This window comes from Aphelocoma coerulescens (genome assembly GCF_041296385.1).
Source record: "Aphelocoma coerulescens isolate FSJ_1873_10779 chromosome Z unlocalized genomic scaffold, UR_Acoe_1.0 ChrZ, whole genome shotgun sequence".
NCBI classification, from domain to species: domain Eukaryota; kingdom Metazoa; phylum Chordata; class Aves; order Passeriformes; family Corvidae; genus Aphelocoma; species Aphelocoma coerulescens.
This window is the reverse complement of record NW_027184085.1, coordinates 8541525-8554778: the sequence shown is the minus strand read 5'-3', so window position 1 is coordinate 8554778 and position 13254 is coordinate 8541525. Positions and strand designations below refer to the sequence as shown.

Sequence of the window (13254 nt, the reverse complement as noted above, 5' to 3'; positions counted from 1 at the left end):
AGATGGAGTTGCTAGGCCACCCTGGATCATATTGGAAAAATGGTGTCTTGTCCCTGATACCTGTGGAGGAGGGGAAGTATAGCCCTTGTTTTTAAAAAGGGGAGAGCAGAAGAGCACGGGAATACAAAGGAGTCAGTCTGACCTCCGTGCTAGGCAAGACGCTGGCACTGCTTCTGCTGGAACCTCAGCTGAGGCGTCTGGAAAGCAAAGAGGTGATAGGTAACAGGCAGCGTGGCTTTCCAAAGGGGAAAGTTGCCATTCCTGGCAATTTTGGTAACCATCTGTGGGTAGGGCTACAGCATTGGTGGATAGGGGCAGAGCGCGTGACCTCGTCTGCTGGGACTTGTGCAAAGTGTTTGACGCCGTCCCGCACGCACAACGTCCTTCTCTCTAAGTCAGAGAGCCATGGATTGGATGGATGGATGGATGGATGGATGGATGGATGGATGGATGGATGGGATGGATGGAGGACTCTGTGGATAAAGCAGATGAGCTGCAGTGGTGCTTTCCAGCCTTATCCTGTCTTTATTTTTGTGATGTTGGGCAAATGCTGGGAATGTTTTTCCAAAGGGGTTGCTGCACAAACCTGCTTGGGCAGGTGGCAGTGAGAAGAGCGGGTAGGGGCTGTGCAGAGCCCTTTCTGGAGCAGGGCTGGGAGTAGAGGAGTAGCTGCTGAGTAGAGGTGGCTTTCCGCCAGCCCAAAGGCTGAGTTTGCAGAGTTAGTGAGACGAGAGGCAGTGGCAAGTGTTTTGTCAGGGGTCTTTATTTTCGGTGGCATAAATAAGTGAATAAATAAATAAATAAATAAATAAATGAATAAATAAGTAGAGAAAGTCCTTTGTCCAAATCGATGGGAGAGGCTGTATGAATGGAGGCGCAGTGGTCGCAGGCTGCGGGTGCCGTGCGGTGGTTGCAGCCGTGTCTGTTGTCCCAGGAGAGGGGAGGCGTGAGGCACGGGGTGGGTTTGGGGCGTTGGTGCGGGAGCGTGGCGGGAGGCACGTGGACGTGGGTCGGTGTGTGGGGGTGGGTGTTTGCGCTAGCGGCGCATGGTGCGGGTGAGGTTGTGGAGGTGCTGTAAAGAGGTGCGAGCTTCGAGGCGGACGTGTTCCCAGGCGCAGGCGCTGTGGTTGTGGGCGTGGAGGAAGAGTTGGATGTCCCTGAAGTACTTGTTGATGGTGAGCAGCGGGTTGCGTGGTCCTTTGAAGAGCGTGGCGTTGTCGGGGAGGCATTGCTCGAGGTGGTGGATGTAGTGCTGGAGTTTGTTGAGGAGGTCGTTGCGAGCCTGGCTGTGCCAGTGCTGGCGGGTGCTGTTGGTGCCGAGGGTGTGGAAGAGGTTCTGGAGGATGCGTAGGGCGGTGGCGGCGGCTTGGTGCGGGCGGAGGTTGTTGTGGAGGAGGGTGTCGGGGAAGAAGGGCGGCTCTTGGAGGTGGCAGGGCTGTGCGTGGCCGGGAGCCACGTCCTGGAGGAGGCGGAGTGCGTCGCCGGGGAAGGTGTCGTCGTGTGTCCAGAGCTGTTGGCAGGCGAGGGTGGTGGCGAGAGCCGTGAGGAGGAGCAGGAGTGCCGGGGCGGCGTGCGGCAGGCGTGGCTGTGGGGCGTTGGGCGCAGCCATGGTGGGTCTGTGGGTGCTGTGGGGTGGTGCTGGGCAGGAGGCTGGTGAGGCTCGGCGCTGGTGCTGGTGGTGGCTGTGCTTGGGGTGGTGCCGGGTGTGCGGCTTTGTATCGCGGCAGCTTTCCCTTCATCGCTTTCTGATTGCTGGGAGTTCCCGCCCGTGGTTTCCAGTCTGGGCTGGTGGCTGTGGTGGTCTCGGGGCAGTGGTTTGTTGGGGTGTCCGTGGTTGGGGATTGTGGTGGCAGTGGGGTGGCAGTAGTGGGTGAGTGGGGTTATGAAAGCGCTGGGTCGGAGGCGTCGGGGTCAGCTGTGTCGGGGAGGGTTGTTGGGTGTTCTTGGTCAGCTGCAGGGCCAGCTGCAAGGCCTGTGCTGTGCAGCTGAAGTTTCTCTTTGTGCCCAAGCATCTTTTCCACCTGCAGTGCCCTGGTGGTGGCCGTGGTCACTTTTCCTTTCACTTTGTGGCTTGCCTTTATTTTCCTCTTAGGCAGCGTTTCCCTTTCGTGCTTGCAAGGGATGAGCAGTGACGTCAGTGGGCCGGGCCTGGGGATGCCCCTCTTGCAGCAGGGGCCTGGGGGTAGTGGCAGTGTACAAGGGCGTGTGTGTGTGGGTGTGAGCGCTGGAGGCCTGGAGGTGTTCTTGCGTGGAGGTGGCCTCGCTGCAGTCTTGGAAGCTGAGGAGGCAGGGCAACAAGACATTAAAAAATAGGCTTGAGTGAAGAAGGATTAGGAAGAAAGGAGGAGCTTTGCTGCTGCTGTGTTGCTTGCTCTGTGTCTGTTGTCCCATGTGTTTGGCCCCAGAGTGAGGGCATGGTTGTGTTTTCCCTGCTTCGGTGGAGGAGGCAGGCAGAGAACAAAATGAGACTGTCCCCCGTGCGGCAAAATGCGTTGTGTTTTGGGATTGCCAGAGCCCTGCCCTGGAGCGGTGGTGTCCTGTTCCGGGCTCTTTAGTCCATGGGAGGTGTGGAGATCTTGGAGGGGCAGGCCAGCCCTGTAGACGCAGAGGGGACGGGAGCGCATCGCTTGTGAGAAAGGCTGAGGGAGCTGGGCCCGGCCCGTTTGAGTGAAGTAGAGAAGACTTGGCAGTAGTTTCAGATGCCTTTGCACAAACACACGTAATATGGGGAAGAAGGAAGAGGAGTTGAGGGCATAGGCATGCCTGGGCGGGCATGATCTCCCTGGCCTCATGGAGACATTGTGGGATTGCTCCTATGAGTGGGGCATTGGATTGGAAGGTTTTAGACAGTTGGGAAAAGAGGGTGTGGAGGTGAGGCGGGGTTTAGCTGTGCGTGTTTCAGTGAGCAAGTGGAAAGTATGGAAATGTTCCTGGGTTAGGATGAGGAGCCATTGGAGAGCTTGTGGGTCCAGGTTAAGGGGGAACCAGAGGCACGGGATGTTAGAGGGGTTGGGGTCTGGTACAGGCCCATCCATGCGGGAGGATGGAGTGGACGAAGCCCCGTATAGCCGGATGGTAGTGGTTTTGCGTTTGCAAGCCCTGGGCCTCAGTGGGGTTTTGAACCGCAGCGATATCTTTTGGAGAGGCAACGTGGCAGGGCACAAGCCACGTGGGAGGTTTCTGGGATGTGTCACTGACAACTCCCTTGCGCAAGTGACTGAGGAGCCAGCAAGGACAGAGGCCGTGTGCTCACCAATAGGAGGAGCTGGCGGGGAATACGGTGCTCCAAGGCAGCCTTGGCTGCAGCGACCACGGGGTGTTGGAGTAGGAGATCCTCGGGACAGTGAGCCGGTCACCCAGTGAACTCCCTGGCCCGGACTTGAGAGAGCAGACTTTGGGCTCTTCAAGGATGTACTTGACAGAGTGCCAGATGATAGAGGCCTGGAGGACAGAGGGGCCCAAGAATGTGGCTGGATTTCAAGGATCCCCTTCCTCCAAGCTGAGGAGTGATGCATTTGAAGCAGGGGGAACTGGTGCGAAAACGCCAGGAGGCATCCACGGATGGCTAGGGAGCTGCTGGGCAAACTCTGAGCAAAAAGAGAAAGTTTCAGGAAGCGGGAAGGAGGACAGGTGGCCTGAAAGGAACACAGGGACAGGGTGCGGTAAGCTAGAGACAAGGTTAGGCTTGCCAAGGCCCCTTTAGAATTGAGTCTGGCCAGGGCTGTCAAGGGTGGGAGGGCAGGCTTCGCTAGATCTCTTGCAAGCAAAAGAATGTTAGCGATAATGTGCGTAAGGAAAGGGGAGACGTGGCTGTCCTGGGCAAAGAGAACGCTGAGGTTCTCAGCAACGTCTGTGCGTCCCTCTTCAGTGCGAGTGCTCCAGCCACGCTGCCCAAGTTGCAGAAGGCAAATGCAGGGAGCCCCGTGTGAAGAGTGAAGAGCCCAAGGCCACTGTAGGAGAGGATGAGGTTTGAGACCATCTTAGGAACCCGAACATGTGCAAGTCTGTGGGACATGAAGAGATTCATTAGCGGGTCCTTAGGGAACTGTCAGATGGAGTTGCTAGGCCACCCTGGATCATATTGGAAAAATGGTGTCTTGTCCCTGATACCTGTGGAGGAGGGGAAGTATAGCCCTTGTTTTTAAAAAGGGGAGAGCAGAAGAGCACGGGAATACAAAGGAGTCAGTCTGACCTCCGTGCCAGGCAAGACGCTGGCACTGCTTCTGCTGGAACCTCAGCTGAGGCGTCTGGAAAGCAAAGAGGTGATAGGTAACAGGCAGCGTGGCTTTCCAAAGGGGAAAGTTGCCATTCCTGGCAATTTTGGTAACCATCTGTGGGTAGGGCTACAGCATTGGTGGATAGGGGCAGAGCGCGTGACCTCGTCTGCTGGGACTTGTGCAAAGTGTTTGACGCCGTCCCGCACGCACAACGTCCTTCTCTCTAAGTCAGAGAGCCATGGATTGGATGGATGGATGGATGGATGGATGGATGGATGGATGGATGGATGGATGGATGGATGGATGGAGGACTCTGTGGATAAAGCAGATGAGCTGCAGTGGTGCTTTCCAGCCTTATCCTGTCTTTATTTTTGTGATGTTGGGCAAATGCTGGGAATGTTTTTCCAAAGGGGTTGCTGCACAAACCTGCTTGGGCAGGTGGCAGTGAGAAGAGCGGGTAGGGGCTGTGCAGAGCCCTTTCTGGAGCAGGGCTGGGAGTAGAGGAGTAGCTGCTGAGTAGAGGTGGCTTTCCGCCGGCCCAAAGGCTGAGTTTGCAGAGTTAGTGAGACGAGAGGCAGTGGCAAGTGTTTTGTCAGGGGTCTTTATTTTCGGTGGCATAAATAAGTGAATAAATAAGTGAATAAATAAATAAATAAATAAATGAATGAATAAATAAGTAGAGAAAGTCCTTTGTCCAAATCGATGGGAGAGGCTGTATGAATGGAGGCGCAGTGGTCGCAGGCTGCGGGTGCCGTGCGGTGGTTGCAGCCGTGTCTGTTGTCCCAGGAGAGGGGAGGCGTGAGGCACGGGGTGGGTTTGGGGCGTTGGTGCGGGAGCGTGGCGGGAGGCACGTGGACGTGGGTCGGTGTGTGGGGGTGGGTGTTTGCGCTAGCGGCGCATGGTGCGGGTGAGGTTGTGGAGGTGCTGTAAAGAGGTGCGAGCTTCGAGGCGGACGTGTTCCCAGGCGCAGGCGCTGTGGTTGTGGGCGTGGAGGAAGAGTTGGATGTCCCTGAAGTACTTGTTGATGGTGAGCAGCGGGTTGCGTGGTCCTTTGAAGAGCGTGGCGTTGTCGGGGAGGCATTGCTCGAGGTGGTGGATGTAGTGCTGGAGTTTGTTGAGGAGGTCGTTGCGAGCCTGGCTGTGCCAGTGCTGGTGGGTGCTGTTGGTGCCGAGGGTGTGGAAGAGGTTCTGGAGGATGCGTAGGGCAGTGGCGGCGGCTTGGTGCGGGCGGAGGTTGTTGTGGAGGAGGGTGTCGGGGAAGAAGGGCGGCTCTTGGAGGTGGCAGGGCTGTGCGTGGCCGGGAGCCACGTCCTGGAGGAGGCGGAGTGCGTCGCCAGGGAAGGTGTCGTCGTGTGTCCAGAGCTGTTGGCAGGCGCGGGTGGTGGCGAGAGCCGTGAGGAGGAGCAGGAGTGCCGGGGCGGCGTGCGGCAGGCGTGGCTGTGGGGCGTTGGGCGCAGCCATGGTGGGTCTGTGGGTGCTGTGGGGTGGTGCTGGGCAGGAGGCTGGTGAGGCTCGGCGCTGGTGCTGGTGGTGGCTGTGCTTGGGGTGCTGCCGGGTGTGCGGCTTTGTATCGCGGCAGCTTTCCCTTCATCGCTTTCTGATTGCTGGGAGTTCCCGCCCGTGGTTTCCAGTCTGGGCTGGTGGCTGTGGTGGTCTCGGGGCAGTGGTTTGTTGGGGTGTCCGTGGTTGGGGATTGTGGTGGCAGTGGGGTGGCAGTAGTGGGTGAGTGGGGTTATGAAAGCGCTGGGTCGGAGGCGTCGGGGTCAGCTGTGTCGGGGAGGGTTGTTGGGTGTTCTTGGTCAGCTGCAGGGCCAGCTGCAAGGCCTGTGCTGTGCAGCTGAAGTTTCTCTTTGTGCCCAAGCATCTTTTCCACCTGCAGTGCCCTGGTGGTGGCCGTGGTCACTTTTCCTTTCACTTTGTGGCTTGCCTTTATTTTCCTCTTAGGCAGCGTTTCCCTTTCGTGCTTGCAAGGGATGAGCAGTGACGTCAGTGGGCCGGGCCTGGGGATGCCCCTCTTGCAGCAGGGGCCCGGGGGTAGTGGCAGTGTACAAGGGCGTGTGTGTGTGGGTGTGAGCGCTGGAGGCCTGGAGGTGTTCTTGCGTGGAGGTGGCCTCGCTGCAGTCTTGGAAGCTGAGGAGGCAGGGCAACAAGACATTAAAAAATAGGCTTGAGTGAAGAAGGATTAGGAAGAAAGGAGGAGCTTTGCTGCTGCTGTGTTGCTTGCTCTGTGTCTGTTGTCCCATGTGTTTGGCCCCAGAGTGAGGGCATGGTTGTGTTTTCCCTGCTTCGGTGGAGGAGGCAGGCAGAGAACAAAATGAGACTGTCCCCCGTGCGGCAAAATGCGTTGTGTTTTGGGATTGCCAGAGCCCTGCCCTGGAGCGGTGGTGTCCTGTTCCGGGCTCTTTAGTCCATGGGAGGTGTGGAGATCTTGGAGGGGCAGGCCAGCCCTGTAGACGCAGAGGGGACGGGAGCGCATCGCTTGTGAGAAAGGCTGAGGGAGCTGGGCCCGGCCCGTTTGAGTGAAGTAGAGAAGACTTGGCAGTAGTTTCAGATGCCTTTGCACAAACACACGTAATATGGGGAAGAAGGAAGAGGAGTTGAGGGCATAGGCATGCCTGGGCGGGCATGATCTCCCTGGCCTCATGGAGACATTGTGGGATTGCTCCTATGAGTGGGGCATTGGATTGGAAGGTTTTAGACAGTTGGGAAAAGAGGGTGTGGAGGTGAGGCGGGGTTTAGCTGTGCGTGTTTCAGTGAGCAAGTGGAAAGTATGGAAATGTTCCTGGGTTAGGATGAGGAGCCATTGGAGAGCTTGTGGGTCCAGGTTAAGGGGGAACCAGAGGCACGGGATGTTAGAGGGGTTGGGGTCTGGTACAGGCCCATCCATGCGGGAGGATGGAGTGGACGAAGCCCCGTATAGCTGGATGGTAGTGGTTTTGCGTTTGCAAGCCCTGGGCCTCAGTGGGGTTTTGAACCGCAGCGATATCTTTTGGAGAGGCAACGTGGCAGGGCACAAGCCACGTGGGAGGTTTCTGGGATGTGTCACTGACAACTCCCTTGCGCAAGTGACTGAGGAGCCAGCAAGGACAGAGGCCGTGTGCTCACCAATAGGAGGAGCTGGCGGGGAATACGGTGCTCCAAGGCAGCCTTGGCTGCAGCGACCACGGGGTGTTGGAGTAGGAGATCCTCGGGACAGTGAGCCGGTCACCCAGTGAACTCCCTGGCCCGGACTTGAGAGAGCAGACTTTGGGCTCTTCAAGGATGTACTTGACAGAGTGCCAGATGATAGAGGCCTGGAGGACAGAGGGGCCCAAGAATGTGGCTGGATTTCAAGGATCCCCTTCCTCCAAGCTGAGGAGTGATGCATTTGAAGCAGGGGGAACTGGTGCGAAAACGCCAGGAGGCATCCACGGATGGCTAGGGAGCTGCTGGGCAAACTCTGAGCAAAAAGAGAAAGTTTCAGGAAGCGGGAAGGAGGACAGGTGGCCTGAAAGGAACACAGGGACTGGGTGCGATAAGCTAGAGACAAGGTTAGGCTTGCCAAGGCCCCTTTAGAATTGAGTCTGGCCAGGGCTGTCAAGGGTGGGAGGGCAGGCTTCGCTAGATCTCTTGCAAGCAAAAGAATGTTAGCGATAATGTGCGTAAGGAAAGGGGAGACGTGGCTGTCCTGGGCAAAGAGAACGCTGAGGTTCTCAGCAACGTCTGTGCGTCCCTCTTCAGTGCGAGTGCTCCAGCCACGCTGCCCAAGTTGCAGAAGGCAAATGCAGGGAGCCCCGTGTGAAGAGTGAAGAGCCCAAGGCCACTGTAGGAGAGGATGAGGTTTGAGACCATCTTAGGAACCCGAACATGTGCAAGTCTGTGGGACATGAAGAGATTCATTAGCGGGTCCTTAGGGAACTGTCAGATGGAGTTGCTAGGCCACCCTGGATCATATTGGAAAAATGGTGTCTTGTCCCTGATACCTGTGGAGGAGGGGAAGTATAGCCCTTGTTTTTAAAAAGGGGAGAGCAGAAGAGCACGGGAATACAAAGGAGTCAGTCTGACCTCCGTGCCAGGCAAGACGCTGGCACTGCTTCTGCTGGAACCTCAGCTGAGGCGTCTGGAAAGCAAAGAGGTGATAGGTAACAGGCAGCGTGGCTTTCCAAAGGGGAAAGTTGCCATTCCTGGCAATTTTGGTAACCATCTGTGGGTAGGGCTACAGCATTGGTGGATAGGGGCAGAGCGCGTGACCTCGTCTGCCGGGACTTGTGCAAAGTGTTTGACGCCGTCCCGCACGCACAACGTCCTTCTCTCTAAGTCAGAGAGCCATGGATTGGATGGATGGATGGATGGATGGATGGATGGATGGATGGATGGATGGATGGATGGATGGATGGATGGATGGATGGATGGAGGACTCTGTGGATAAAGCAGATGAGCTGCAGTGGTGCTTTCCAGCCTTATCCTGTCTTTATTTTTGTGATGTTGGGCAAATGCTGGGAATGTTTTTCCAAAGGGGTTGCTGCACAAACCTGCTTGGGCAGGTGGCAGTGAGAAGAGCGGGTAGGGGCTGTGCAGAGCCCTTTCTGGAGCAGGGCTGGGAGTAGAGGAGTAGGTGCTGAGTAGAGGTGGCTTTCCGCCGGCCCAAAGGCTGAGTTTGCAGAGTTAGTGAGACGAGAGGCAGTGGCAAGTGTTTTGTCAGGGGTCTTTATTTTCGGTGGCATAAATAAGTGAATAAATAAGTGAATAAATAAATAAATAAATAAATAAATGAATAAATAAGTAGAGAAAGTCCTTTGTCCAAATCGATGGGAGAGGCTGTATGAATGGAGGCACAGTGGTCGCAGGCTGCGGGTGCCGTGCGGTGGTTGCAGCCGTGTCTGTTGTCCCAGGAGAGGGGAGGCGTGAGGCACGGGGTGGGTTTGGGGCGTTGGTGCGGGAGCGTGGCGGGAGGCACGAGGACGTGGGTCGGTGTGTGGGGGTGGGTGTTTGCGCTAGCGGCGCATGGTGCGGGTGAGGTTGTGGAGGTGCTGTAAAGAGGTGCGAGCTTCGAGGCGGACGTGTTCCCAGGCGCAGGCGCTGTGGTTGTGGGCGTGGAGGAAGAGTTGGATGTCCCTGAAGTACTTGTTGATGGTGAGCAGCGGGTTGCGTGGTCCTTTGAAGAGCGTGGCGTTGTCGGGGAGGCATTGCTCGAGGTGGTGGATGTAGTGCTGGAGTTTGTTGAGGAGGTCGTTGCGAGCCTGGCTGTGCCAGTGCTGGCGGGTGCTGTTGGTGCCGAGGGTGTGGAAGAGGTTCTGGAGGATGCGTAGGGCGGTGGCGGCGGCTTGGTGCGGGCGGAGGTTGTTGTGGAGGAGGGTGTCGGGGAAGAAGGGCGGCTCTTGGAGGTGGCAGGGCTGTGCGTGGCCGGGAGCCACGTCCTGGAGGAGGCGGAGTGCGTCGCCGGGGAAGGTGTCGTCGTGTGTCCAGAGCTGTTGGCAGGCGAGGGTGGTGGCGAGAGCCGTGAGGAGGAGCAGGAGTGCCGGGGCGGCGTGCGGCAGGCGTGGCTGTGGGGCGTTGGGCGCAGCCATGGTGGGTCTGTGGGTGCTGTGGGGTGGTGCTGGGCAGGAGGCTGGTGAGGCTCGGCGCTGGTGCTGGTGGTGGCTGTGCTTGGGGTGGTGCCGGGTGTGCGGCTTTGTATCGCGGCAGCTTTCCCTTCATCGCTTTCTGATTGCTGGGAGTTCCCGCCCGTGGTTTCCAGTCTGGGCTGGTGGCTGTGGTGGTCTCGGGGCAGTGGTTTGTTGGGGTGTCCGTGGTTGGGGATTGTGGTGGCAGTGGGGTGGCAGTAGTGGGTGAGTGGGGTTATGAAAGCGCTGGGTCGGAGGCGTCGGGGTCAGCTGTGTCGGGGAGGGTTGTTGGGTGTTCTTGGTCAGCTGCAGGGCCAGCTGCAAGGCCTGTGCTGTGCAGCTGAAGTTTCTCTTTGTGCCCAAGCATCTTTTCCACCTGCAGTGCCCTGGTGGTGGCCGTGGTCACTTTTCCTTTCACTTTGTGGCTTGCCTTTATTTTCCTCTTAGGCAGCGTTTCCCTTTCGTGCTTGCAAGGGATGAGCAGTGACGTCAGTGGGCCAGGCCTGGGGATGCCCCTCTTGCAGCAGGGGCCCGGGGGTAGTGGCAGTGTACAAGGGCGTGTGTGTGTGGGTGTGAGCGCTGGAGGCCTGGAGGTGTTCTTGCGTGGAGGTGGCCTCGCTGCAGTCTTGGAAGCTGAGGAGGCAGGGCAACAAGACATTAAAAAATAGGCTTGAGTGAAGAAGGATTAGGAAGAAAGGAGGAGCTTTGCTGCTGCTGTGTTGCTTGCTCTGTGTCTGTTGTCCCATGTGTTTGGCCCCAGAGTGAGGGCATGGTTGTGTTTTCCCTGCTTCTGTGGAGGAGGCAGGCAGAGAACAAAATGAGACTGTCCCCCGTGCGGCAAAATGCGTTGTGTTTTGGGATTGCCAGAGCCCTGCCCTGGAGCGGTGGTGTCCTGTTCCGGGCTCTTTAGTCCATGGGAGGTGTGGAGATCTTGGAGGGGCAGGCCAGCCCTGTAGACGCAGAGGGGACGGGAGCGCATCGCTTGTGAGAAAGGCTGAGGGAGCTGGGCCCGGCCCGTTTGAGTGAAGTAGAGAAGACTTGGCAGTAGTTTCAGATGCCTTTGCACAAACACACGTAATATGGGGAAGAAGGAAGAGGAGTTGAGGGCACAGGCATGCCTGGGCGGGCATGATCTCCCTGGCCTCATGGAGACATTGTGGGATTGCTCCTATGAGTGGGGCATTGGATTGGAAGGTTTTAGACAGTTGGGAAAAGAGGGTGTGGAGGTGAGGCGGGGTTTAGCTGTGCGTGTTTCAGTGAGCAAGTGGAAAGTATGGAAATGTTCCTGGGTTAGGATGAGGAGCCATTGGAGAGCTTGTGGGTCCAGGTTAAGGGGGAACCAGAGGCACGGGATGTTAGAGGGGTTGGGGTCTGGTACAGGCCCATCCATGCGGGAGGATGGAGTGGACGAAGCCCCGTATAGCTGGATGGTAGTGGTTTTGCGTTTGCAAGCCCTGGGCCTCAGTGGGGTTTTGAACCGCAGCGATATCTTTTGGAGAGGCAACGTGGCAGGGCACAAGCCACGTGGGAGGTTTCTGGGATGTGTCACTGACAACTCCCTTGCGCAAGTGACTGAGGAGCCAGCAAGGACAGAGGCCGTGTGCTCACCAATAGGAGGAGCTGGCGGGGAATACGGTGCTCCAAGGCAGCCTTGGCTGCAGCGACCACGGGGTGTTGGAGTAGGAGATCCTCGGGACAGTGAGCCGGTCACCCAGTGAACTCCCTGGCCCGGACTTGAGAGAGCAGACTTTGGGCTCTTCAAGGATGTACTTGACAGAGTGCCAGATGATAGAGGCCTGGAGGACAGAGGGGCCCAAGAATGTGGCTGGATTTCAAGGATCCCCTTCCTCCAAGCTGAGGAGTGATGCATTTGAAGCAGGGGGAACTGGTGCGAAAACGCCAGGAGGCATCCACGGATGGCTAGGGAGCTGCTGGGCAAACTCTGAGCAAAAAGAGAAAGTTTCAGGAAGCGGGAAGGAGGACAGGTGGCCTGAAAGGAACACAGGGACAGGGTGCGGTAAGCTAGAGACAAGGTTAGGCTTGCCAAGGCCCCTTTAGAATTGAGTCTGGCCAGGGCTGTCAAGGGTGGGAGGGCAGGCTTCGCTAGATCTCTTGCAAGCAAAAGAATGTTAGCGATAATGTGCGTAAGGAAAGGGGAGACGTGGCTGTCCTGGGCAAAGAGAACGCTGAGGTTCTCAGCAACGTCTGTGCGTCCCTCTTCAGTGCGAGTGCTCCAGCCGTGCTGCCCAAGTTGCAGAAGGCAAATGCAGGGAGCCCCGTGTGAAGAGTGAAGAGCCCAAGGCCACTGTAGGAGAGGATGAGGTTTGAGACCATCTTAGGAACCCGAACATGTGCAAGTCTGTGGGACATGAAGAGATTCATTAGCGGGTCCTTAGGGAACTGTCAGATGGAGTTGCTAGGCCACCCTGGATCATATTGGAAAAATGGTGTCTTGTCCCTGATACCTGTGGAGGAGGGGAAGTATAGCCCTTGTTTTTAAAAAGGGGAGAGCAGAAGAGCACGGGAATACAAAGGAGTCAGTCTGACCTCCGTGCCAGGCAAGACGCTGGCACTGCTTCTGCTGGAACCTCAGCTGAGGCGTCTGGAAAGCAAAGAGGTGATAGGTAACAGGCAGCGTGGCTTTCCAAAGGGGAAAGTTGCCATTCCTGGCAATTTTGGTAACCATCTGTGGGTAGGGCTACAGCATTGGTGGATAGGGGCAGAGCGCGTGACCTCGTCTGCCGGGACTTGTGCAAAGTGTTTGACGCCGTCCCACACGCACAACGTCCTTCTCTCTAAGTCAGAGAGCCATGGATTGGATGGATGGATGGATGGATGGATGGATGGATGGATGGATGGATGGATGGATGGATGGGATGGATGGAGGACTCTGTGGATAAAGCAGATGAGCTGCAGTGGTGCTTTCCAGCCTTATCCTGTCTTTATTTTTGTGATGTTGGGCAAATGCTGGGAATGTTTTTCCAAAGGGGTTGCTGCACAAACCTGCTTGGGCAGGTGGCAGTGAGAAGAGCGGGTAGGGGCTGTGCAGAGCCCTTTCTGGAGCAGGGCTGGGAGTAGAGGAGTAGGTGCTGAGTAGAGGTGGCTTTCCGCCGGCCCAAAGGCTGAGTTTGCAGAGTTAGTGAGACGAGAGGCAGTGGCAAGTGTTTTGTCAGGGGTCTTTATTTTCGGTGGCATAAATAAGTGAATAAATAAGTGAATAAATAAGTGAATAAATAAATAAATGAATAAATAAGTAGAGAAAGTCCTTTGTCCAAATCGATGGGAGAGGCTGTATGAATGGAGGCGCAGTGGTCGCAGGCTGCGGGTGCCGTGCGGTGGTTGCAGCCGTGTCTGTTGTCCCAGGAGAGGGGAGGCGTGAGGCACGGGGTGGGTTTGGGGCGTTGGTGCGGGAGCGTGGCGGGAGGCACGTGGACGTGGGTCGGTGTGTGGGGGTG

General features: G+C 57.0%; 3 protein-coding genes across 6 annotated transcripts in view; 1 reads left to right on the top strand and 2 right to left on the bottom strand.

The window, feature by feature from the left end:
- UBAP2 (ubiquitin associated protein 2) overlaps nucleotides 1–13254 on the top strand; it is a 200415-nt gene that overhangs the window by 113971 nt on the left and 73190 nt on the right. The window lies entirely within an intron of this gene.
- LOC138103506 (interferon-like) lies at nucleotides 1037–1609 on the bottom strand. The gene has a single exon (XM_069001834.1). It carries the CDS (start codon nucleotides 1607–1609, stop codon nucleotides 1037–1039), a length of 573 nt encoding a protein of 190 aa, XP_068857935.1.
- LOC138103454 (interferon-like) lies at nucleotides 9191–9763 on the bottom strand. The gene has a single exon (XM_069001756.1). It carries the CDS (start codon nucleotides 9761–9763, stop codon nucleotides 9191–9193), a length of 573 nt encoding a protein of 190 aa, XP_068857857.1.